General features: G+C 34.6%; 1 protein-coding gene across 1 annotated transcript in view; it reads right to left on the reverse strand.

The window, feature by feature from the left end:
* LOC106492516 (regulating synaptic membrane exocytosis protein 1) overlaps positions 1-26,171 on the reverse strand; it is a 207,654-nt gene that overhangs the window by 115,922 nt on the left and 65,561 nt on the right. The window contains exons 14-16 of the mRNA XM_067294112.1: positions 18,829-18,982; positions 17,599-17,724; positions 13,203-13,265 (exon numbers count right to left, since the gene is read on the reverse strand). Coding sequence (XP_067150213.1) covers positions 13,203-13,265; positions 17,599-17,724; positions 18,829-18,982 — 343 coding nt within the window. The remainder of the gene's footprint in view (positions 1-13,202; positions 13,266-17,598; positions 17,725-18,828; positions 18,983-26,171) is intronic.

Genomic DNA, 26,171 nt, shown 5'->3' on the forward strand with positions numbered 1-26,171 from the left:
CCACCACTCTGCACTACGTGACCTATCCTGGTGATAAGAAAAAACATGTGAAATTGGAATCCTCCTCAGAGGAAGGTCAAGTTGCAGAGGAGGTTCAAAGGTCAAGACATTAGTCAAGCTCTACAGTGCTCACCTTCCTTTAATTAATCCTCTTCTCTCTGGAAGAAGAAAGTTAAACCACTCCAGGGCAGTTACACAAAACTGCATGTTTTGGACTCCTCCTCATTTTCTATTGGACACATAATGTGAAGAACCCCATGTTCTTGTAAATCCTTTTAATCAGGCAGAAAGAACACGGAGCAAGGAGGCTGCGAACAGCCGGCAGGATGGGGTCAGCCTCAGCTGCTTCGAGCTTCATCATTGTATCACTGCTTTTAGTTACCAGATTACCCACAAGACTTCCAAACACAGCATCCCTTCTGATCCTTTTGATTTTTGCAAGAGCTACAGAAAGGCACAGATTTCACTAAGAAAGTCAGACTGCCATTCTTCTTTGATTCAAAATCTTACTCATAACAGTTTCTAATTCTACAGATGTTTTACTGTAATGTGTTTGCTAACATGTATTAGATGATTTCAGTCTTTGATACTCTCGCCAAACTTCGACTGACATTGAAAGAATTACAATTCTGCAAGAATTAGAGTATTCAGATGAAATCCTTGTTTCACTGATGTATATGATATAAATACCAGTCACTTTAAAGACAACAAGATTTTAACATTAGGTCTGATCCACTGAAGCCAAAGGCAGTCTTTCCATAGACTTCAAAAATGGGAAACAAAGTTACTTAAAAACCTCTACAATTTCCAGAGTACATCTGTGAACAGTAAACAGTTGTCCCATCAAAGGGCCCAGGATTAGCGTTGGTAAAAAGCAGTATCTGTAAGACGTATCTGTAAGAACTCTGTAAGAGTTTGAAATAATGTTTCCCAAACTTAATTTTGTAATTTATAGTGCTGGCTTACACCTGGAAAAAGAGAAACGGTATTCAAACACAGTTATAGGTTTCACACACTCTCCACCTTATATTAGTGGAATACAGCCAGCATCAAGTAAGAAAGACAGATTACAGTACAAATGTAACTATGGTGGATAGTCTTAAGCAAAGGTAAACACTAGCACTACAGTAATTGGAAAAAAAAATTATCCATATATCTGTCCTACAGTTTTAAGACCAACTTCATAAGAGTTTACAGAAATATGGATTATTTACATGAATCACCTTTATCCTGTCATTTATTATAACACAAAATACTTGAAGGGCAAATTTTGAATTTAAGTACAATTATCACCTATCTGCTTTGATTAAAAAATGGATATATCTATAAAGACAGACATAAAAAATTACTGCTACCAACAGACTACCAAAACTGATTTGAGTAGGAAGTTCATGACAGGAAAAAAATAAATAAAGATGGATGCTTCTATTCATCATAGTTGGTAATTCAGCAAAAAAATATATTTAAGGCACTGGCTTTTTTAAGCAAAACCTACCTTTTTAGGAAAACCTGTTCCATGAAGACCATCCTAATTTAGGACAGAACTCAATAACAGTGCCGATTTTTACATACACCAATTAATGCGCGTTACAGACAGTTCCAACATATCAGATTTTTTTCTCTAGAAACAGTGTGTTAAAAAAGAAGAACAACAACTCAGATAAAAATAAATACCTAGACAAAAACAGGCTCTACAACAGATACTTATCATATTATAAAGCACCACAGTGAAAACGCCACGAACATTTACAGAAGCAGGTAAAAACAGACTGAAGAACACTGACACAGATGTTGCTCTGTTGTATTAGACATCTTATTTCATGGCTTGTCACTGTTCAGACAAACAGAAAATTTGAACAGACATTAATTTCTAGGTGCTTTATAACAGTTCAACAAATGCAGAGATGATATCTAAGTTGCTGTTTTATTTTGGGCTTCTGGAAGTTAGAAGTCTATTTTTAAATTTCAGTATACTCCTGTGAGAGTGCAAGATGCAGTAAGTCACTTTTCAGCTGGGAGGACTTGACCAGTACCTGTCATCCTCCGGAGATGCATGCTGGATATGAATCCTGGGACTAGTAGGTCGTCTCCTCTCTAGGGAGGGGGACCATCTACCCCTGTTTGCCCATTCAATAAAACAGGAAAAAAATAGGATATTTAGTTTGTGACAAAATTAAAATATATGGGGTTTGGGACTGGAAAAATACCCTCAAAAGTAAGGAAATGGATAATGTGTCATTTAATAATTTTTCTTTCTAACAGTTTTCTAATTCCCAGGTGTACTGTCCTTACGTCTGTTTACTGCAGAAACATTATAGCTGAAACAAATAGAATGTGTGCCCAAATAAACAGGATTTAGACTGCTTTAAATCTTTCTCATAGTGTACCATAAGTTTTCAAATATTCTCAAATGATAGATTATCTAGAAGTCTGTCACTCACATAGAAAGTTGTAATTCCAAACTAGAAGAGCTTTTCAGAGACTGTATGATGGTCGCTTTCTGTTGACTGTTGGCTGACATCCTAGTTTTTCCTAGGTCTTTGCATTGAAAAAAATGCATTTTCAATAAAAATGTAGGGGTACAAATTAGGAGAAAAATTCTAAAGCATGAAGTGACCCTTTTTTTCCAATACAATGACAAGAGTCATCTCCCGCTCTGTTCATCAGTTCTAAAGCTCCCTTACTCCAACTGCAATGGATGGGCCTGAATAGCCTCTTATGTACTGCATAGCTGCTAATACGAAGAAGCTCTGTACATTTTAAAGGCTATACTTTTGATTATACTATATATCACAAAACAGAATGACTGTCTCAAGCATTTGCATCTTCATATTCTGTTCCTTTTGAAGTTTTTCTAGCAGTAGACCCTTTGCATCCATTCAAGTATTCTCTTAACTGAATACTTTATTAGAAACTAGAGCACAAATTTTAAAGATGCAATATGACAGTACTGATTACTTCCTAAAAAAGTTCTTTCACAGAACCAAGAAGATAAAAAGTTTAAAGTGGTGATTTCTCACAGGAACATTACTCAGTAAGCATTGTTACTCTCTTAAGTAACTTAAAGTACTAATGCTAATGTTTAATTTATTGTGTTAATTTAAATGAAGTGAGCAATACTGTATCCATTTTTCATTAAACACTGTCATTTTTACATACTGTAAAGGCACATTAATTAGTTACAACGAAGCTATTCATGTCTGTGTACAAGAACTGAGGTAATTTTTTTCATTTTAAAATATATACTAAAGCTGCATGCAGCGAACTTTTGTTCATTTCTTGGTAGCCCTGAAGTGCATGCCACTAGGTTACGTGTTATATAATTAAATAAAAAGATCTGGTTTGGGAAGGAACACTGGTGTCTTATATGTTTTTTCTTTAAACAGCTCACTTAATTTAGAATGATAAATAATATACTACAGACATGCATTGCTTATTTTGTGGTGATGTTATATGGCTGTGAAGTGCACTTGTGAGTACAACAATTTACAGTGCCAAAATATACTGTTTAATTTACAAAAACAGCAAAACATAAACTACATAAACTCTGCACAACTATCTAATATTTCTGAGGAATTTTTCCAGTCCATGTAAAAAGGAAAAGAGGGTTAGTTTATGGAACATGCAAATAACAAAGGTTTCAAGGAGATTAGCATCACTTGAACATCTAGGAATATATTTCAGAAGATTTGAAAGGAAACAGGTTGTTAGTAGTTAGTTTCTTTTTCTCTCCAAAGCAAGAGTTAAAGAAAATGTTATGCATCAGTGCACTCAGTCAAAGCCCTTAATATGCTGATATCTACTATAAATATTAAATAGCATTTGATAAAATTAACTAGGTCATGCAGTATGAACTTTGAGAATATGCTCTCTTTCATTGAATTTTGAATGATCATGAGCCACATTACAATGCAGACAAACATGCAACAACCTATACTTTTACATGGTTGAAAGGAAAAAAACCCACAGTACATTGCACACCTAATATAAACAGCTATTTTCCTATGCATTATTTTAAATATAAATAGTGATAATCAAAATAACCTTTAAAAGCATGCAATATAAACAGCTAATATTCCTAAGTCACTAAAAAACATTAATAAAATCGCACTGAAATCGATAAAAGCCTGGAGCAGGATAGGACTTAACTGGATTGAATGACTGCTTCAAATTCTCCATCATCTATTTATGAATAGGTAACAGGTAACTTTTTAGCTTTGTATATTTGTTAGGTGGCAGTGACCAGCTGGCAGAAAAAATCCCGAAAGGTTTTTGCAACATTTTGATTCCTATTGCAGCCAATCACCTCAGAATGAATCTGACAGAGCGGGGCTGCATTTTGCAGGTGTGCTGAGCGTACTCTGTATCAACTGATTGCTCAGATGTGCTGCTCAGAACTCCACCAACTAAACCTCCCAGGACCAAAGCTTACAAATACTACCAATTTGCACTACCCATTTTGTGCTAACTGCTATGACACACCACATTTGCTTGCAATACAAGAAACTTAGAAAGTAAATAAAAACCACACCATGTATTATTCAATAACTATCACTGGCTAATATCTCAAATATTACCAGATCATCTAGGGAAGATGATACCATGATGAGAAATCACTAGTGAACTGGTTCAGGATAATGCACTTAAATCCCAGGGCCTGGGTGCCCTCCTGAGCTGAAGCTGCTGACTGCGCACAGATTTCTCTCTTCTACAGACATGACACTCAATTTACAAGGAAAAAAAGTGGAAATTTTGAGACACAGTGAAGAGGACAGATCAAGAACGAAAAAACACACTAAAGGAAGCAGTGGCAGCACAAAAGCATTTTCAATGGCATTAGAGGGTATTTAAGACTATTTTATAAACTAACATATGTCTTGCACATCATCACAGAAACTTCAACAAGACAATTTTTTTGACCAAAGGAGTTAGGAATAAATGGGAGGGGAAAAAAAGACAGGCACAGTGTAAATGTATATACATGTATTAAATAAAGGCTAGATCTTTTTGAATATCCTAGCATACTGTGCCAAATATATGAAGGATTAAGTTCTGTACCAAACTATTGCACCTACAGAAGTGCTTAGGTAGGCCTGCATCAGGGCAAGGTCAGTTTGCCAGTCCAGTTACACTAGCAGACTTTCCTTTTTCAAATGATGTAGCTTACAACAGGAGAAAGAACTTTTTTTCTAATTTGTTTTTAGTGCAACTGAAAAGGCTTATACATTCCAAACTAATACATACACTGCTAAAAGTATCTTTTCTGCTGGCAATACAATGACTTTTACTGGCACAGCAGCTTCTTAGAAATAACAATTGCTCCAACCATTCCAAATGACAAGAAGAATGTTATATAGAATTCAAGGATCAAATTTTTTTCCAGTAAAGCATTAACACAGAGAAATGGTGTTCTATTACCAGTCAGTAACATAGAGCTAATATCATTTATTAAAAAAGTCAAGTGGACTGTTTTAACTTGTGGTGTCAATTGCAATCTATTTTATACTTTCTGAGACAAAACGTTGGGGGGATGGAGTAGAAAAAATTTTCCATAAATAAGTATACTCATAATTTCATCGAAGAAAATATGTAATGCCACATTTGGAATTCTATTTTTATATTTTGAGGTCTAAAAGCCTGTATTTTTAAATAAAATCTACAATTCTATTCTAAGGAAAAAAAATCCACTTAATAAAAAAAACAAAACCTTCAACATATGTTTCTTACATATAATAATAAAAAAGTGGTGCTGTACCAACTGTACTTCACAAATCCATGTAGTATATCTCTTTGCTATAAGCAGGACCAACTACAGAATTTTGTCTAATCTCTTCTTAGAGCATCTCCAGTAATGAAGTCTAGACAACCTTTCCATATCATCTATTCCAGTTTTTAATTACACTCACTTTCAGAAGCATTTTCTGATGTTTAACAGGAACCTATCTTACTGTAATTTAAGTCCATTATTCCTGTCTTGTCCAGCACAGACACAAAATACTTTCTGCATACCTTGAACTTAATTCTTTGTTCTTCAAACTAAAAGACACCGCTATCATTACAAGTGACTGATCTCTTATCTCACGCTAAAGCATTCAACAGTAAAGGATGAAACCTTCTAAAACTACTTCCCCCCCCAAAAAAAAATTCAATATTTTTTATGTATGTACATGTATGTACATCTTGCTCCAAAAATTTGGTCCACTGGAATAATGACATCTGTGTCCAAAGGAAAGAAATGCATGTCACTAATCCCCTAACAGAACCACAAAGGTGCATATTATTTGCAGTAAAACCATCATGGAAATTTTGAACATAAATGTCATAAAAAAGAGCTTTTCTTTACCCCCATGAAGAACTCAAAGCCAAAAGCAACTATTCAATCACCCTCTGGGACTTCTCAAAGCACAGACAGAAAAATTTCACAGTGACACACTATTTTTCTGGATCATGCCCACAGATGATTCAGCAAAACCTAGTGTTTAGTGATGTTAGAGGCCACTAACACAGACTAAATTTTTTTTTTATGAGGCGCTCACAAAAAAAGCTGCAGATTCTGTTCAGTGCCTAGTGGATAAAAGTTGTTGGAGATGAATCCTAAGAACATGATAGATCTAGTTTGCGACAATGACAAATTTAGTTTCAATTATAATATTTTAACAAAATATTTTACAATTAACAACTATCATTTCATTGAATGCTCAGCTTGATGGATGACATCTTGAAACGAAACTACAAAACATACACTACTTATGTCCATACACTATTAAACAGCTGCTTACATATGAATGCAGCTGTATATATCTACACACATAGTTACTAATCTGCTGCTGCTATAAAAAATTTTTTTTAATCTAGAACAGTATCTTGGATTTCATTGTGCATTGCCCTATTTCCATCATATTTTTTGGTAACCACATATATATTAGTTATGATATCTCAGGCTAGATCTTTAAAAAGAGCAAACTAGTGTATATTTAGTTGAGACATCATCAGTAGAAGACTTAGTCACTCCTGTACAAGAGCACAATTTTGAGAATACTAAAATTCCAGTCAGGGAGCAGTGGGAAGGGGGGCAGAGGGAGAAGGAAATTCCACATACCATCAAAAGAAGAGAATATTTATCTAAAAGAAAAAAATTCTTACTGCTTTTAGTTACAGGTCCTCTCTCCTGACAATGAAAAATGAGGCAACTGATTTAACAACCAGATTGTGGGTTGCTTGATGGATCATCTTCATATTATTAGCTGCCATACTAATTAAATATAAATTGTACAGATGAAATTATATTTCCACCATAGTCAATGGGAATCTGTTATTGCCTTTAGTGAAGCCAGAATTTCACCCTAAAATGGAATAATTCTCACCCAAAAATGCTGAAGGCACTGAAAAATTCCCTTGTAGAACAATCCCACCTATCAAACACATCATTAGTATTTGGTTCACTTAAGATTTTGAACCAAGCTATTATAATATGAAAAATTAAGAAAGTATCCATAATAAACCTGCAGAATTTAAGGAATTAATCAGTATTTAATTTAAATTGTAGAACATGTCTTCCTAAGACTTATGTGAACCTTAATATCAAGTCACAGAGTGAAAACACTAATGCACTGATCACCTTGTTATTTAAACAGATGCAAAAGCAGATGCAGCACATTAGATTAAGAAAGCAATGAAGTTTGGCTGACTGATTTGTAGAAAATACACCGTTATACAAACTAAAGTTCTGGTTTGAAATATGAGTTTTGTCATCTAATTTGTAGATTATGTCACTGCCTTATGAGCAGTCCACAAAACAGGCAAGAAATAAATGTTATACTTTTTAGCAATGATGATGAAGATTAACAATCAAGTGGTGCTTCTTCAAAATACTTCACTTAACACTGCAACGCTATTATCAGCATACTGAGGACTTTTGTAAGCAATGACGTCAGCTTGAACTAAAACAAGGAAAGAAGCCAGAAGCAGTTATAAACTCCAACACACAACTTACATGACATACATGAATATAGGAGCAAAAACGTCTACAAATACCAAAGCAGACATGAATGTACAGATATGTAGAGTACTCATGTGAAGAAAAACAAAACTGATAGAGATCACCAGCACAGATGACAAAAAATTCAGAAGTCTTTATTTTATACCTTTCTCGTTCTGGTGAATGCAAACTAGTATCTGGTCTCAAGCAGTTGGTACTAGCACTCCTAGCCCTGTCAAGGGAGGGCTGTAGTTCACTAGTGCCAGTGCATTGCATCCAATGGTAGAAGAGAAAGAAAAAGAAAACAAAGAAAGGAATACAATGTTAGATATTAACTCATAAAATAATGCTCTCTTTACAGAAAATGTAGAATCACAATGATTTAATTAAGAAAAACATAAAAAGAGCTGACTGGATGACAGTGCAAAGATTTGCTTAGAAAATAAAGCCAAACAAAAGACTGCTAGAAATTTTTTGTTACAAATTCTTGAAATGTTTAAAACTAAATGAGTCTAAACAATATCCACTAGTAAGAAAGTAGAATGAGCAATACCAAACAATAAATCTAAACCCTTATTAACAGTAGCAAACCTTAAGCCAACATAAAAGGATGTGATACACTATATATTATGTGAGAGCAGTTTACAGTGAAGCTAATTTATTCTGCAAAGCCATATTAGATACTAAACAGGAGGGGGAATTAATCCTCAGTTTCTTACCTAACCTGTAGGTCATCTCCAAATTTTGGTATTCGTGAATTAAGGCAACCACGAAGAAGTGAAATATCCTGTCTAATCACTGATTTGGTCTTAGCACATGCAGGCAGAGTTGAGCTTTGTAAATTAAAACTATTTAAACAAAACGAAAATAAATCTGACATGTAACCAAAATCATATACATAAAGAAAAGAATGTAACAAAGAAAAGTGTAACATATAATGTTAACAGTGATATTTTAGTACAGTTTAATGATGAAGAAAATTCTCCCTAATATAAAGTGTTTGTCTTTTATAGGTAAGGGTTAATTTAGACACTTACAGCAAGTTATTTTAGGACTACATCCCTTATCTCTCCATTAACAAAACTGTATGAAACATGAATTTTTATAAGGCAATGCTATTTATTTTTTTAAAAGACAACTAACTACTTAAAGGGGACTCTAAATACTTCTTACCTGTATATGTTCCAATGAGTACCATTTTCTAGTAAAGGCATCTTGGGTGGTAATGTTTTATAGTGCCTAACAGAATTTCTTGAATGTGGCAGAACAGAAAACAAAGCAGAAAAGAACAGAACAAAAACATACCAAAAATAAAAATACAGATAAAGGTAAGGCAAGACTGACCAGAACTTAAAATAAATGCAGGATATTCTACTAAGTTGAAGAGCTTGATGAGTAGATTTCTCATATGTTTTTCTCAATTCAGCTATGGTGATAGGCATTTGGGGGACATATTTATGTATTTACACTTTTGTTAGTATAGACAAAATCATGACAATATTAGCACAGACCAGATTTTGTCCTTGTATTAAAAGTAATCTAAATTCCTTTTATAGATATTTTTAATTAAAATATACAAGCTGTTGTAAAATATTAGGTTGATATTAAACTTGCTGTTTATTTCTGTCAGTAATGCTTTATTTAGACTTACAAAGACATTAACTTCTCCAGTAGCTAAGCATGAAAAGCTTGCTAAAACATCTATATATATAGTGTCCCAAAGTCAATTATAGATGCATTAGCATCTGGCACTTTAGAATGCTAAAGTCTTTTGGAAGTGGTGTATCAGCTTCAAAAACCTCATAGTAATTAAATGCTATTAATAATCATAAACTAATTTAAAAACTAAAAGAACTCTTATGTCAGTCATCACAGCAGAGCTCAAGGGTGCTATATGACAACTGTCTAACATCATATGATTACTTAGAGTACATATTATTTTAGAACAGGGGATATAGATTGCTTTATCCAGTTCTGCCCAGGTGAACAAATGAGAAATGCAAAGGCAGATGGTGGCTGTCTACATTATAACCAGGAGCATTTCATGGTTTAAGGGTTAATAACCAAGTTCCAGCAATTTTCCACATACCCTACCCGGACAGAACTGCGGTGGTGTTAGCAAAAGGACCAGCAGCTTTGAGGGTTTTGCCAGCTTCAAGAACAGTCCTTCTCAATAGGACATTTCTATTCCTACTGACACTTAGACCTAGGTACAGCAGATCAACATTACGAACCTGGCTATGTCATCCAGAGATGAAACAACCCCCTTTCTGGAAACCCTAAGATCAGAAAAATCCTAAGGGATTTAACAGAGGAGCTTTGACAGCTGTCGTACTGGTTTAGTTGTCATTACTGCTGAAGTCACTGAAGTTGGAAAAAAGGAATTGGTGTCCATGAGATGCTTCAGTTCATCCTGGCTTACTGCAGATATTACCAATCAAAGCAGGTGTGAGCTAAGAGGTGGACTGCAAGCTGCATGGTCTAGAGCACAAGTATGCATTCCTTTCCACCGCCTCTGCTACAATGCAATACCTGCCAGCGGACAGACAGGATGGACAGCTAGGAATAGTGTTATTTAAAACTGATGTAGCAAACTAACCACATGACTCAACTTGGTAGCTTGGAGCATCTCAGGTTAACATGACAGACCCTCAACTTTTCTTTCGCATTTTAAGCTGAAGCTGTCAACTATTCATAAAAGGATTATTCAGAAAGTTGTCTAGAAAACAAAAATAATGCCATACAATGCTATTTCTAACATGAATAAATGTTTGTCAGGCCATTATAAATGAGAAAGCAGAAAAGATATGCAAAACCAGTATGCCAAAAGCAACTATTCAAGTATTTGGTACTTATTTGAACATAAGAAAATAACAGCAATAACTAGAATGGCAAACTAAAAAGGTGAGCAAGGGCTGCACTGTCTGAATTTTGTGTTCCTCTTGTTCCTCTTACGTAATCTAAGACTGCCTATGGAAAATTTTTATCAGAAATTGGTTATCAGGACAGACTGAGTAGCAGATTTGTAATGCAATTGGAAATCTATAGTGGGTGGGCAAAGTTCATCAAAAGTTCATCACACAATGTTTAATTCATGGATTAAGTGACAATTTAAACATTGTCACTGAAGAACTGCAAAGCAAATTATAACCTTTGAGAGGAAAAGGAACAATCCCATAGCTGGGAGGGGAGGAAACTGTAGAAAATGCATCTGAAAGAAAAAGGCAGTAGAAAGGAGGCAGAAACTACTAGAAACTATTATGTAGGAGAAAATCCTACAAGAGGGGATGTACATTAGATAACATGGTTTTAAAAGTTCCATGGTTTTAAATACATAACACCGACCTAAAAACCCTTAATAACACCCAGTTCCTGAACCAAAAAATGGTTAACTACTTCATTTATACCACTTGCAGATGACAAAACCTATGATTCTATTGATTCTAACTGAAAGATCTTTTCCGCAAGCTGACATGTATTCCTAGTAAAGTTACCAGATGTGCTAAAAAAAAAAGCGGAGGTGGGGGGACAGAGTTAGATTTATTAGTCAAGGGTATTTCAGTCCCATTTACTTTTGCAACACTGGGAATAGGGAGCTTCAAGCACTGGGGGAGATACTACTAAAGATTAAAGATGAGCCCAAACTGCAAATTTTATGCATGGATCTAATTTTTAGCACAATTCTGAAATGAAAGAACAAGTAATGAGATCCCCTCAGATGTGGGATTCCAAGGAGCCTTTAAGTCATGCCCTCATAAATCACTGTTCTTTCCTCTACAAATGACCAAAGCCAGCCTAGTATCAGGTGTCACAAAAAGTAAAGATCATTGGCCTGTTCTCTGCTGTACTATGGACATTTTCAGCTAGTGTAGACTATAATCACCATTCTCCATGGCTATACTACACTTAATACTCTATAAGATTTAAGTTAAATATTTGGAAAGGTCAAGTTTTTCATTATGGCAATAAAGAAGCCCTCATTCTATAAGGATGAGCAGCCAAACACTTTATTTATTAATACATTACTATAATTTTATGCTACTGTAATTCCCTAATATCAGACACATGAAATGGGATAAGACTGGTATACTCTATTGAAGAATCAATCCACAAATAGTTATGGAATGCTTTTCAAGTTAGGAAGAGATAAAATATGACTGTCAGCAGCAATTTTAAGAAGCTCTTTCAAAAGTATCTGGCCTTGTTATTTATTTGTTTAGCAAGTAGAAATGTATCACTTCTTAAATGTCACAAGGTCAGTCCTATCAGCTTGCTCATTCTGATTCAGAATAAATTACTTTCCATTTAAATGATGAAAAGAATTTTCAGGAAGTTCTAATTCTAACTTGTTCTCTGCTTAGACCAGCACAGTCTATTTTGGTCTTAAAAGATTAATTACCTGACTACAATTTTTAAAAATCTTTCAAAATAACGCAAGGAGAGAGATCAAAATTAGGTTCTACATCCTTCAAGGTAGTAAATTGCTTATATTGCACAACACTTACAAATGCATCAAAACATTTTAGACTCTCATTCTAAACCTGCAGGCAAGCTTAATTTCAGACATAAAAGCTAAACAAAAGCCCAAATCCCACTTTCTCTTTTTCCTCACAATAAAGTAATAGCCTAGCTGAACTACACTAGATCTATTCTGTTTGAATTTTAGGTGCTGTGGCACTTAGAGGAGTCTGAGATGTTTTGTACATCAGTCCTGCAGTCTGGGATTTGGCATGCTAACATACAGAACCTGCAACCCTTGCCCAGCTCATCATTCTTCTGAAAATGTATCTTCAACAACTTGCTGTCAAAACTCTAAGAAGACGGGTCTTTGTATGTAGGCTTTTAGCACTGTGCAATAAATAAAAATGGAAACGAACATAAAAAACAACAAAATAGGAATGTATAAAACTATAATAATACTGGCATGCATTGGGAGATCAGGACTTCTGTGACTAGACAGATAATCTACCACAAAACGTAGCTGCAAAATCAGTACTTCAACTACTTTATCCTTACTACTGAGGTTAACAAAAACATACACTTATTTCGATCTGATTAAAAAAAAAAAGAAAACAGCGAAAAAGAATAATTGACACCCAAATTACAACACATTAGAAAATTCTTTACTTATTAGGACATAAATACAGATATGGAAAACAGTTGGGCACGCAAAGTATACAAAACTAACCAGATGTGTTCATGATTACCAAATTCCTGTATTTACCTGATGGTATGTAGGCACTCTGCACTTCTTCCTCGTTTTGCTCTGGGCAGCATAAGAAGCTCACTGCACAGACAGGATGGGTGGTGAGTGAAACAGATATAATTATGAAGCATTAGATGACATGAGTTATGCCAATGATATGCAAATGAAAACATAAAAAGAAACAAGAAGCTTGCACCCAGATAGATAGCCTGATAATGTTCAAACCCAGGCAGCACTTCTCAAAGAATGTGAGCCAAAAAAAGCCTGTGACAACTACATTTGCAGCAAATTCCTTTTGCTTTGGCACCTAATTTTGTGAGTTTTCTCCTTTCAAAATTCAGAAGTACTGTTTCCAAGTTCTTCAAGATAAAAGCTAACAGGAATCCACAAACCAGTTATATTTCACTAGTAATCTCCTTTTTCAAGAAGTAATTGCTTATTAAAATATGGAGAAATATTTTAGAAAAAGGAAAGACAGAGTCTTCTGGGTTTTTTTAAGCCACAAAAGCATACATGAAAACACAGTGAGGGCTACTTAACTTACTGCAAACTGTTTTATGCTGTAGCAAATGCAATGGGAAGAGTAACCAGTTGCCCTTTTAGGAAAAAGGAAAATATATGTTCACTGAAAATATTACGTTTGGACAAATGTAAGTTCTGACTCAAAGCTCTTCACAGTATTTTGCAATGCAGTCCCTAAGGAAACAGAAAATTTGCTAATCATCCATCAGAATTTTGTTTCTAGTTGTTTCCATTTCACGGACCAGCCATTTATTATAGTATTACTTTACTGTAACCAAACACATGCTACAGCCAGCAAGATGGTAAAATTAATATATATTTATGCCTATGGTAAATATGACTATGATATGACATATCGCTTGAATTTATCTTGTAGTTTTATGCACTTCAACACAATCACAAAGACGAAGCCCTAAAATTCCTAATTATCATAAACAAGAAAGTAAAGCTAAACTTCATGGAAACATGTTTTTAAAAGCTGGGAATCATATGAAGTACTATGGCGACAGAGAGAAAAAAGATTACAAAACATATAAAGGAGCAGTTGTTCAATGAGTTTTGTGCTTCTTACCATTATAAAATGACCAACTTAACTGATGCAGCATAGGTAAAATTTATGTAAAGTTCTAAACTTGGAAAATTGAAATAATCACTTGTAAGTCACATGTGAGATTTAAGTTTGCATCTGGAACCACTAGCCTGATTTTGATGCAACAAAACATATTAAAGGTGAACTGAATTGTTTTTCTTAAAGCGCAAAATAACAAACCCATTCAAGCTCAGAGGACTAACAGAATTTATCTTCAGGTTTCCAAATTACAAATAAATATAATTCATTTTAAGACAAAGTTAACATTTTCTGTAGATACTTAAGAGTTTCTGTGATTTTCCTGCAAGAACTGAGGAAATTTAACATCAGCACTACAAACATGCAGTTTCATGGACTGCTTACTTATTAGAGACAGTAACTGCTACGGGAGAAGGAAGATAAAAACCCCAACAGTCTGAAAGCCAGTAGATGCCAAGTCCAGCTTAAATCTCAGGATACTTTGTTAATATTTACTCTACCTTTGCTAAGCCAAAGCCTATCTATTATAACTGGCCCATGGCAAGCAGTGATATAAAATACATCCAGGGGTAAGGGATATAAAATAGGAAATCCAGCACGAAAGCACCTGGTTAAAAAATAAAACAAAAGAATCCATAGCAGTAGGGCACTGATAGTATCAGAATATACTGGTTGTTCCATAATAAATTAAGATTGTTTTGCAATAAAGATTATTCTTCTAAAACAAGTGTTTTCTAATGGGAATATTTAAGTACTCAGATTAACAGATTTTATTTAGGAATAAAAAGAACATAAAAAATTGAAAGAGCTATCACTTTGAGAATAAGATAATGATACTAAATTCAGAGCAAAGATATACTGCTTAGCTAGATTTCCTAATATAAAGCTTTTCCTAGTAGATATATATATTATTTTCCATAAATATACATATTATATTATATGTATATAATGTAAGTATATATAAAAAAGGTGAAGTGGACAAATCAGTTCCCCTGGAAATGTACTACACCAGATGCTTTGGTAGGAGGCTATAAGAACTACTTCTATGACAAATTATTCAGAATATTCAATATTAATTTGGGACCAATAACAGATCACTGAGAAAATGACCAGAAGTAATCAGGAACCAATTACAGATCACTGAGAAAATGACCAGAAGTTATCAGGAACTGCAGTTTCTGTTATCAGAAAAATCCTATGGGCCCATTCTCATTTTTCTAACCAAGTGTATGTTAGGTATGGTCATGAAGGCACTTGTTTATATGAGGGTTTCAGTAAATGAACAACAGATAATACTGATACTAATACTGATACTAATACATAATACTGGTGGTAATACTGAATAAAGATTTTTTGAAAATCCTTGGATGTGAAAAAGAATCTTCCTCAACAAGGACTGCTTTGGCCTTCCCTATGATGCTGGTTGTATTTAATGACAGACAGACAGTGGAAGCTGTAAGAGCTAAACAGCTTCCACAACTGAAGAAATCTGGGAGGAAGAGAAAAAGGAAAATGGGAAAAATGAGACCACTGCAAACAAGATTCTTACTCAAGGACAGTAACTGGACCTGTGTTTAGATCCTGCAGATAAGCCATGTATATTCTTCATGTTTGACCTTTAACTTCCGAAAAGTGTTTTCTGAGCAATGACAAGAAATGAAGACCATTTCTTACTCCAGTCTTAACACATTCAGAAGCCCATTGGTGCTGAGCTCTGTTCTGATGGTTTATCCCCATGACAGCCTCAACGCAAGCCCTGTTCTCCAAGCATAATTCACGCATATATCATTTATACGCTTTGAGATGTTACTGTAAGATAATTTTATATACAGCTCTCTATATTTATTCCTAGTGAAAAAAGTTACTGTTTAATGTCTCCTCCTCTTCAAATCTGCTCAATAAGCAAACTGTTCAATAAATATTTTCAGGAATATTTTGAATATATCACTACTTATAAATGATAACATGAAACATTTGCAACAGTGGAAATTACTTGAATTAGCTTAACGATAAATCTGATTTTACTACAGGTAAAAAGCATTTCAATTCACCTCTAAAAGCAAATTCAGTACCACAATCCAACTCAGACAATTCTGTACATACTTCTTGCCTATAAAATATGACATGGAAATTTTAAATTGTTCCGAATAACTCATTAATCCCCATATGTGTGTTATCATATTAAAAAACAAAGCAGGCAAGATCATATACAAAACTGAACTAGTTTAACTGCAAAAGCCATCTGTTATTCAGTTTCTATGTTGCTTCAAAACTGGACAAAGAGTTCCAGAGATTTTTATGCTTCATTTCTATCACATGTCTTCACATTACTATAGAATGCATTTTCTGTATTGAATTTGCTCAATCATTTGGAAAGGTTTGTCATCCTTACCCATAACAAATGTTAACTTACTGTAAAAAAATTCCAAGGTTTTCACTAGGACAATTGATAGTTTATGAACGGTAAAACTTTGCCATTACAGCTTAGCTATCTGATATTTTGCTAAGTAAACAAATGCCCCACAAACGTTGATAATCTATATGACTGTCACCATTAAGTTTCCCAAGCACTGAACTAAAATACCTTTTTAACTTTTTTCAGGTATAAACTAAGCAGAAATTTTCTTTTTTCTTCCATTTTATTAAAAGATATTTCTATATAATTGAGAACATGTCTACTGCTAGAGAACCAGTGTTCTCTGAGGAGTGTAGTCACTGCATGTATTCCGGGGAGAGATGTATGTATGCCAAGCATTGAAGACTAGAGATTTTTGCTAATTACAAGCACCGTAACTATCCTTGCTATCTTTGGTTACTGCACCAAGTTCAAGAGAATGTTATATAAGATGTTGTGAGACCACATATGTAGATGTCCAAAATATATTAGCATAGGAATACAAACTACGGTATGTGCAACTCCCAAGCAGTAGGAAGGCATGCCTGGTATTTTGTTGACTACCAAAACAGACCAACATGTGTCTGTGTTCTCCGTGCTACAAGGATAGCTATGGCATATATGTAGATTAATGGATTTCTAGCAAAAACCTCTGGGTTTACATTCATGAAACAAACAAAGGAATACACTCAAGGACAAACACTCAAGAACCATTATTCTAGACACCTGCTATTACTGCCAGCCTAGTGCACATTTTTGCCACAAAGGAGCCATAGATAATTTAATCACGATTAGTTTTGACCATTAGGATGATTTCTCTCTCCTTTCCCATTATTATCAGACTGTGTTTTTCTACTGAACACTTGAAAATCAGGCAAAGAGACACAGACACTTCTAAACTTGTTCCCAAGTTCAGGCTGACAATGTACCTTTCTTGATCTGACAAATACTGACTATCCATGTCTCTGGATCTGTAATCAACTGGACTTCTGGAGGCATCATGGTGTCTAGTTGGAGAGCGTGATCTTCTCATTTGATGAATTTCATCTAAACTCCTGAAAGGCAGATATATGTACAAAATTTTCATTTGTCCCGTAAATAATATACCTTAATGGATTACAGTACAAGTCAGTTGGAGGAAGTCTTTAATCAGTAAATTGTTAATATAAAACTTTTTTAAAAAAATACTGGTTCCTGAAGAAAAAAGTCCCTCTTAAAGCATAGAGAGAAGCCATTTCTACCTTTATCAGAAGTATGTCTATTCCTATGTACACTAACGGACACAGCAAAAGTATTTTTAATGCCTGTACTTAAAGAATAACTGAGAAAACGTAAGAACTGATAATACTTCACACTAAATTAAATGAAAACTTCATTAATCCCAAAATAAGTGTCATAGAGAAGGGGAATAATTCTGTACAACCTTAGGCAGCCTCTGACCTCCATGACAGGAATTTAAAGCTCTCTCCATAAGGAACAAAACAAGAAAAGAAACTACTCATTTCCTGAAAGGTGGATTCTGCCTTCAGTGTAATAACTGGCACTGGAGCAAGAGGCATTAGTTTTACCAAGTATCAGACTAAGGGATGGTGGAGCTGATTATCAAATATTTTGTGTGTTGTGCTTACAGACAGAAAGACACAGACTTTGTCCAGCAAGAGCACATACATCTGTTTGTAAAAGAAGAAAGAGGAACTGTTTCATTCTTTCAACTATAGGAAGAGGAGTAAGTGCCGTAGCCTGTTTTAGGTACAGCCATACCCCTCTATCTATTGAGGACGCATTACGGAAAAGTGCAACTGCTAGTGATAAACAAAAATACTCAAGTACCTTCATAGAAGATTCAGGCACTGACTGAAAACATTTCTGAACCTACATTTTCGTCATGGTACAACAAACAAAGATGATGAATCACAGGGAAAATATCAATAAGAAGAGTTTTATAAGGTTATGATTAAGAATTTGTTTCATGGGTGCTCTTGAGTGATTAATGAGAGCATGCTTCAGGTTCAAATGCTACACTTTAAATTAAGATACAAAAAAACCCGAAAGCATTGTGAAAAAATGGATAATTGCTGAACATGAGAAAAGTTTAACAGGAACCAGTGATGTATTATACAAACTTCAAACTTCAACACTCAGTGTTTCATGATGCCTACCTCTGTAATGGCACATTTGGTAAACGTGAACGGGTCCTGCCCTGATCGTCGCCACGGTGAGGAGATACAGATCGTGAACGATGATGTGTTGTTCTTTGCTGTTCTGGTACAGTTAGCGTTGTAGATTTACTTTCTCTAGAACTAGATCTATAACCTACTGGTAAGAGGGCAACAAAAGGAAATCAGAGAGTAAAAGTCTGGGTTTGCAAAGAATTCAAATGGTTAGTCCTTCCAGGAATACACATCTAAATGTTCACATAACTTTCAAATAGTCATTCAGCTGTTGGATATCTTGACACATCATGCAGTCAGGACAAATTACTAGCATTACCTTTAAATGTCTACATGTACAGAGGCAAAGAAACTGAGATGACTTTCAGTAGGTACTAGAAGAGTGGGGGAGAAGACTGAACTAGTTTTCTGACTTGGGGAACAGTACCCAGAGTAACTCACATTTCAAAATTGTCATACAGTAGTGAATATTTGAATGGAATCTAAGCAATATAGATTATTTCATCTAACAAATGGAAAAGGCATCCTTGTGAAGGCATCCGCAGAGACTCACCAGCACTACTCATATATAAAGTGTCCTTCTGACTTTTGCTTCAGCTAAATAGACAGATGTTCTCCTGCTGAACTTAGCCAAAGCTACCTTGTTTCAAAAACTATGAGCATTTAGAGTACATTCTATAGAATATTGGCTGTTGCATATATTGTAGAATATTTTTTTCCAAATACTATGAATGAGCTGCAAGATTTTTGGTAGTACATTTCTGTTTAGGACTTAAAACAATTATCAGAATGTTATTCCATTTGAAGTGTTGATATTTCTGTGCCTTTTCCATTTAGCATGTTGTTTGCCTTGATACACACTTTGAATCTCATCCTAAACTAGATAATGAAGGTAAGTAAGATTAACTGCCTATTATCTTTCAGACTTCAATTGCTAACTTCTAGACATCTGACAATAATCCCACCCTCACTGGCAGAAAATTTGTCACTTCCCAAATTATTGTTTAGATTCCAAAATAAGCATTTTGCTTCTTCTCTGAATTTATCTAGCAACAGTTTCCTACATCTGTCCCTGTAATACGTTATTCTGTTCAGCTAAAGAACCAGCCTGTATCAGAAATCTTCTCTCTGCACAGGAAAGGACCGTTATCTAGCCATTTCTTTATCTTCAGTTAGATAAATTAAATAAGTTGCTCTTCTTAAGCCTCTTGCTATGCTGGTCCAAGCTTTTTTTGTTCATATTTTGTATAATTTGTATAATTCTTGTAGTTCTTTTCTGACCTTCTACCAAATTTGTCATAGCCGTCTTAAAAGTATGGACTGGATAGAATCAGTATTGGGCTTGGTCATGTTTTCAATGAAACTTAATAACCTGTTTCACTGCAAGTCTGAACCTGATCACAAATATCAAGGAGGCATTCATGCTTCTTTTCCCCAAATTAGGCATCAGTTTACCAACCTATTCTAATGGACATCTAACCTATCTACATGCATTATTTTAACATTAGACCTGGAGGAAGACTTTTCTTAAAAAGTGGTAAGTAATCCTAGGATCAGAACATATTCCACCACAGAACAGATTCATCTATATAATATCTAAATGAGAAGGGGGACCTATTAGATTATGCATTTCATCATCCAAGGAACTCTAAGACTGTTTTCCCTGATTATATAACTTATAATATCACAGGCTCAAGAACTGTGATTATCTTTTTCAATATGGAGCAAACTAGTGAAAGTTATCCAAAGATAACTGAAGAGCATCTAAGTGTTGTAGTGTCCTGCACTAGCCTCCAGACTTATATCAACTTGCCAGCAACTTTAATCTCTAAAAAAAGATCAGCTTCACTAATTTCTTCCTGGCCTTAATACATTTATCACTACAAATATGAGACAGAAAAGGCAGGTGGGACGTAGACAATGCTGACAAAAAGGATGACTAGACAGTTTTACTATGGACTTTTTGGTAACCATCAGAGCTAGAAAGCATGTGCAGACAGACCTTTGCAAATGCAGCTATTATTTTGTCTAATTCTTGCTTCTTAGACTTCATACTAGCCAGGGTTGGTGCAAGAGCATGGAACATACCTTTTTTCTTCCATTTGTTGAAGCAGGGTGAGGGGGAGGTCAACAAATCAGGGAATCAGGAAGCATTATGACTTTTGATGGAACTTTGAGGGTAGAATTGGGCCCAGAGAAAACTGCTCTTCATAAAAACATATCACATAGCTCAGAAACAACCAACATCAGTTACCATTATGCTGTGTGCACATGTGCACTGTTCTCAGACTACATTGAGTTTGACACCAGAAATAAAAATAATGAATGCAGTTTCATATTTAAAATGTGACATTATCCAAGTTTGGGGAGGGTAGGTGTTATCATTTGAAAACCAGAAAAGGGCATGGACAAAAAACTTCCCAGAGAGCTCATCAGTAGCTATATACACAGCAAATGCTTGCCACTTATGGGCATTTTTAGTAGCAAAGGTTAGTGAGTGCTGAGTGCAAGACAGCCCTGTGCAAGTTGATCGCATGCATGAAAGTATCTATGCAGAGGACCTAGCAAAAACTGAAAATTTTCACTGAGGTTCATCAACCTTTTAACAAAGAACACCAGTGTTTCACAGGTTTTGATGTACTGTGATGCTGGAATACTTTTATCTGCTGAAAAAGAGTTTCAGAGTCATGTAGTAAAACTAGAAAAAAATAGGAAGCTCTTGCTGACATCAGGACAAGGACTGGGTGCAAATTTTGAAGCAAAACAGGGATTCCCTCAGAAAGATTGCAATGGAGATTCCCTCATCTCAAGTGCTAAGAGATTGCTGCTGAAGATGTGCCTGTTTTTTGTTAGAGGAAGACAAAAGACTACACCAGACAGGAACTGGATGTGTTCCCTCTCCCAGGATGACTAAGTCTGAGCTGTATCTGCTAAAAGACATTTTCTGAACAAGCTTGCTTGAGATAAAATCCTGTCTCTTCAATCAGAAAGAACACTAGTTTACACTTATTTGAAAACTAAAATCAAAACAATCCAAAACTTCTTTACAAGCTTTAGGCAACAAAATACATTTTAGTTTTTTTCACTATAAATTTCAGTTTAAAATATAATTCTAGAATATTTCTAATCCACCTAAAAGAACTATACTGAGGGTAAACCTATACACCCAAATATCCAAAGATGATTTTTTGCTATATATTTGCTATATATTTTTCATAGCTAAGCTGTCTGGAAAACAATATCAGAAATCTGTGCATCCTGTTTACACAAGGCTTATAGAACAGACAGAGCAATAGCAAATAACTTTTAGCTTAAATATCAGCTGAAGTATTGTCAAGCTGGTCAAATTGTATGCCTACTTCCATAGTGACCATGACAGTGACAGCAACAATAACATTTCCTAATATATTCAAATAGAAAGGCTCTGTGCTCTCTAGAGTGAGCAGAGAATTTTTTGCATGGCCAGCGTGATAGCAGCAATAAAGCTCATGGCAGTTTATGTAGAAATTTCTCAGTTGCTCATGGGAAACTCTCAGGTGTGATATGGAATGGAAGCTGCATGGATGATGAAATGTTCTGATACAGTCTTAACTGTTATTTCTAAAAAAGGACAATACAGAAAATGACAAGGTATTACTGTCACCCTGCTGCTACAGGAGGAAGGTAAGTACAATACAATCATTTATACAAATTACTTATGATAGAAAATTAAATTATTCTGAAGATTTACCCATAGCACAAGCAATATAGCTTATTAAAAATACCCCTTTGAATATTGTCAACTATATATCAGCTTTTTATTTTATTTAATTGAGAAATTACTTGAAGATTTGATTGAAAAGACATACCTGTTTTTGCAGACACTAATGACTTAAACCATTTTTTTTTAATAAATAACTGTAAGCAGAATAATAATTTATGTTTTTGATCATTTTCAAGTCAGTAATTAGAAATTAGAAATATTAGAAATATTTGAAAATGCAAAGACTATTTTACAAAGGCATGAGTGAAACTCAGATAATGTGTTACCATTACAAACGCTAATCTTAAGTTTTGAAAACTCCTCTTCTCTTTACACGTTACTGGAAATGAGGATGAATACTTGTTTACAGCTAAGTGTCCCTGCTCATAATACTAAATAATAATCAAAATGAGTTGTAGGTACATTCTATTTTGACCTTAAAAAAGTGGAAAGGGAATTTTCTATTGTCATATTATCAATTCTATTATCACCTACCAATAACATTTTTCATTTGCAGGCAATGTTTCATCAAGTTAGCCTTGAATGCATGGAAATGTTGAGGTACGTCCCTATAAAATGATCAGCTGTACACTCTGCAAAAGTTGACAGGATCTTAAATGTTTTCCAAATACTAGAAATATCTTTTTTAAAGAACTGAGGATTGGTCAGTTGCAGTTTTTAAGTTATTTAACGATAATAAAAAAGTAGATGATTGAGGAGGACTTTCCTTTGCTGAATCCTACTTATTTCAGAACATATTAAGTATCCTAGAGCTTATAATTTAATGCATTAAATGAAGTAAATTACAGTAAAGAATCAGTGATGAATTTTTATCCAAAATCATACAATAGCATACTAGGAAAAGGGGAATAAACTTCATTTATTAATATACACTAGCTCTCAAAGATCTGATTTCACATTTTGATTCCAGGGAATAACATTACTTCAATCTGCATCACATACTTCCTCTATATGTAGTTTTCTTTTTACTTTTCCAGGAAGTGTAGGAATTATTTAACAGTGGAATGTGACAAAACGTGGAACTTGGATGGTTTGCATAAAGATTATTTTGGATCCAGAGATTTAGTGTAGTATAAGTATACAATACAAGTCCCTGTACTAGGCAAAGGACCAATTTCTATCTTCAAACACTTCTTTTCTTTTTTTTTTTAAGAAATGCACATAATTCTTTATATTGCCTCCTGCTGCAATGCAGCAGTTAATAAAATATTTTCTTCATATAAATAGATGGAGGCATACTACAGAGAAACTTGTTAAAAATAATTCTGTTACAACTGAGCTTCAAACTAAAGGTGCTTTGAGTTGCTGATATAAACTCTCTTTATTAACAATTCTATGAATTGATTGAAAAAAAAGAGATTTATATATATTACTGCAAGATACGAAATGATAACTGTGGGCAGTAGAATTATATAAACATAAGGAATGTATGTGTGATATGACAGGGAAAAATATTTTCCTTAAAATATTCTTGAAATTGTAAAACTGCCATTATTTTTGATGTAGCTGTCTTTACTTTCATCTACAAGCTGTGATTCTTTGCAGCTGCTGAAACCTCCATGAAAACAGTCTTCCCTAATATTACTAAATGCTAATGCTGCATTTGCCTTAGCAACTGGCATAACATTTGAAATTATAGTTAAGAATTTCCAATAAATTTGTGAAATTAATCACAAAATTTTCATCATTACTTCTGCACTTACATTGATGATGAAGCCGAGCTTTTGCACTTGTACATTTTGCAATTATGCATTTGGTTCTTTAGAAAATGAGGACTAACCTTTGTGAAAATTTTGAGATATTAAGAAGGCAAAAAACCTTCTGTTCTGAATGACTATTTTAAGTCAAGAACAGATTAACAACTGTAAGAACATACCTTTGATAAAGACAGAGCTTCTTACCATATATAAGCAGCAAGGTTGGTAATGTAAGCAAATAAGTAGTAAAGAAAGGGGGGCTTTTAAAAAAAGCTTTATATTTTTGATCACATATTGTGAACTGAATTTTGATATTCTTATTTCTGTTGAGAAGGAATATCTTAATCCTAGACTAATCTAGTTGAAGTCAACCAAGACTGTGCCAAAATGGTCCAAGCGTGTACCTGGGCTGCACTGTGATCCTGCATTACGGAGAAACGCGGCTGTGCACCACTCCCTAATGATGTGTGGAAATCTGGACCAGAGAAGAGCAGCAGTGCACTCTGCTGAGGTCCATGACTTTTGGAGAGATAGGGAGGAGAAGAAGTAAAGACCCTGCAGCACAAGGAACCTGCATACAACTTAGATGTAACACAAAAGACTGTTAGATGGAGAAGATACTAACAGTATCACTCCATGCAAATAAAGGTAGCAGGCCACAGTCTTAAAAGATTTAGCAATGTGGTAACTAAGGAAAGATGTTGGATAGGAAGGCAGAAACGCAAATCTGAACTTGGTGCCCACACACATTTGTGAATCTGTGCCTAAGATTCTCGAGCAATTCGGTACACAAAGGGACCAGCAACATTTCCCAGTTCTAGCTGCAAAATACATTTTCATATGCTGTCTAGTCTGTCACACAACAGTGATTTATGACTGAAATTTCTTTGTCCCCAGTGTCTAAAGTCTGCCCCATTATAAGAATTCAGGCTGCATCTACAAAGAAAGCACATACTTATATGTGTAGCCACTTATCTCATAGGAATCACAAACAGATGAACTCCACCCACATTTGACAAAAAATGTACCCATTAAGCTCCAAAAATACAAATTTGTGCTTTGTCAGATCAGCTGCCAGAATGCCTCTAAGCTGACTTTAGAAAAAAAGTTTCCTCACCAGACCCTTCTTATTTCTGCTTAGAGACTCTTAGTTTATTACAAATTCTTTTGTTACAGATGAAATCGAGGGCACACTTGAGCATGCACAACCCTAAGAAATTTCCATAAGAATCATAGTTACTCATGTGTTGACCCAATGAATATAATCGAACGTATTCAGCTGTCATTTTAATTTTGAATATTTCCTTTGTCAGATGGAAAATGATTTATTTAAATGGGAAATGGATGCCTTGAAGAACTGGCAGCTGAGAAATGCCCCTATTCTTAATACGGCATACTGAAATCTTACAGGTAAGTAAGCCTACATGGATACACCAATATCTACATTGCCAATTAAAAAAGCAAAATAATAAACAGGAAAAAGTATTTGGAAATATATGATTTATTTTTATTTGAAATGTTCTCTCTCAGCTGATGGAAAATTTTCAAGATTAATCACCCGATTAAAACAAATATCATTACTGGAGAGAATGGAACTAATTCCGCTCTTAGTTACTCAGGTGCAATTGTATTAAAGTAAGGTAAGAATGCAACCACATAAAAGGAAGGAGAATTTGGCTCACTAAATATCAAAATAATGTTGCCGTAATAAAATAACTAATTTGTTTAAATCAATATATAATGAATAAACAAGTAATCAGGTTATTTTAAACACTGATCAATAAAACAGAGAACTTTCTAAATGCCACCATAATTTAATTCAACAATTTTCATCAGGAGAATCCACAGAAAACCTGATTTAGTACATGGAA

The sequence above is a fragment of the Apteryx mantelli genome, chromosome 3, assembly GCF_036417845.1.
Source record: "Apteryx mantelli isolate bAptMan1 chromosome 3, bAptMan1.hap1, whole genome shotgun sequence".
Taxonomy (NCBI): Eukaryota; Metazoa; Chordata; class Aves; order Apterygiformes; family Apterygidae; genus Apteryx; species Apteryx mantelli.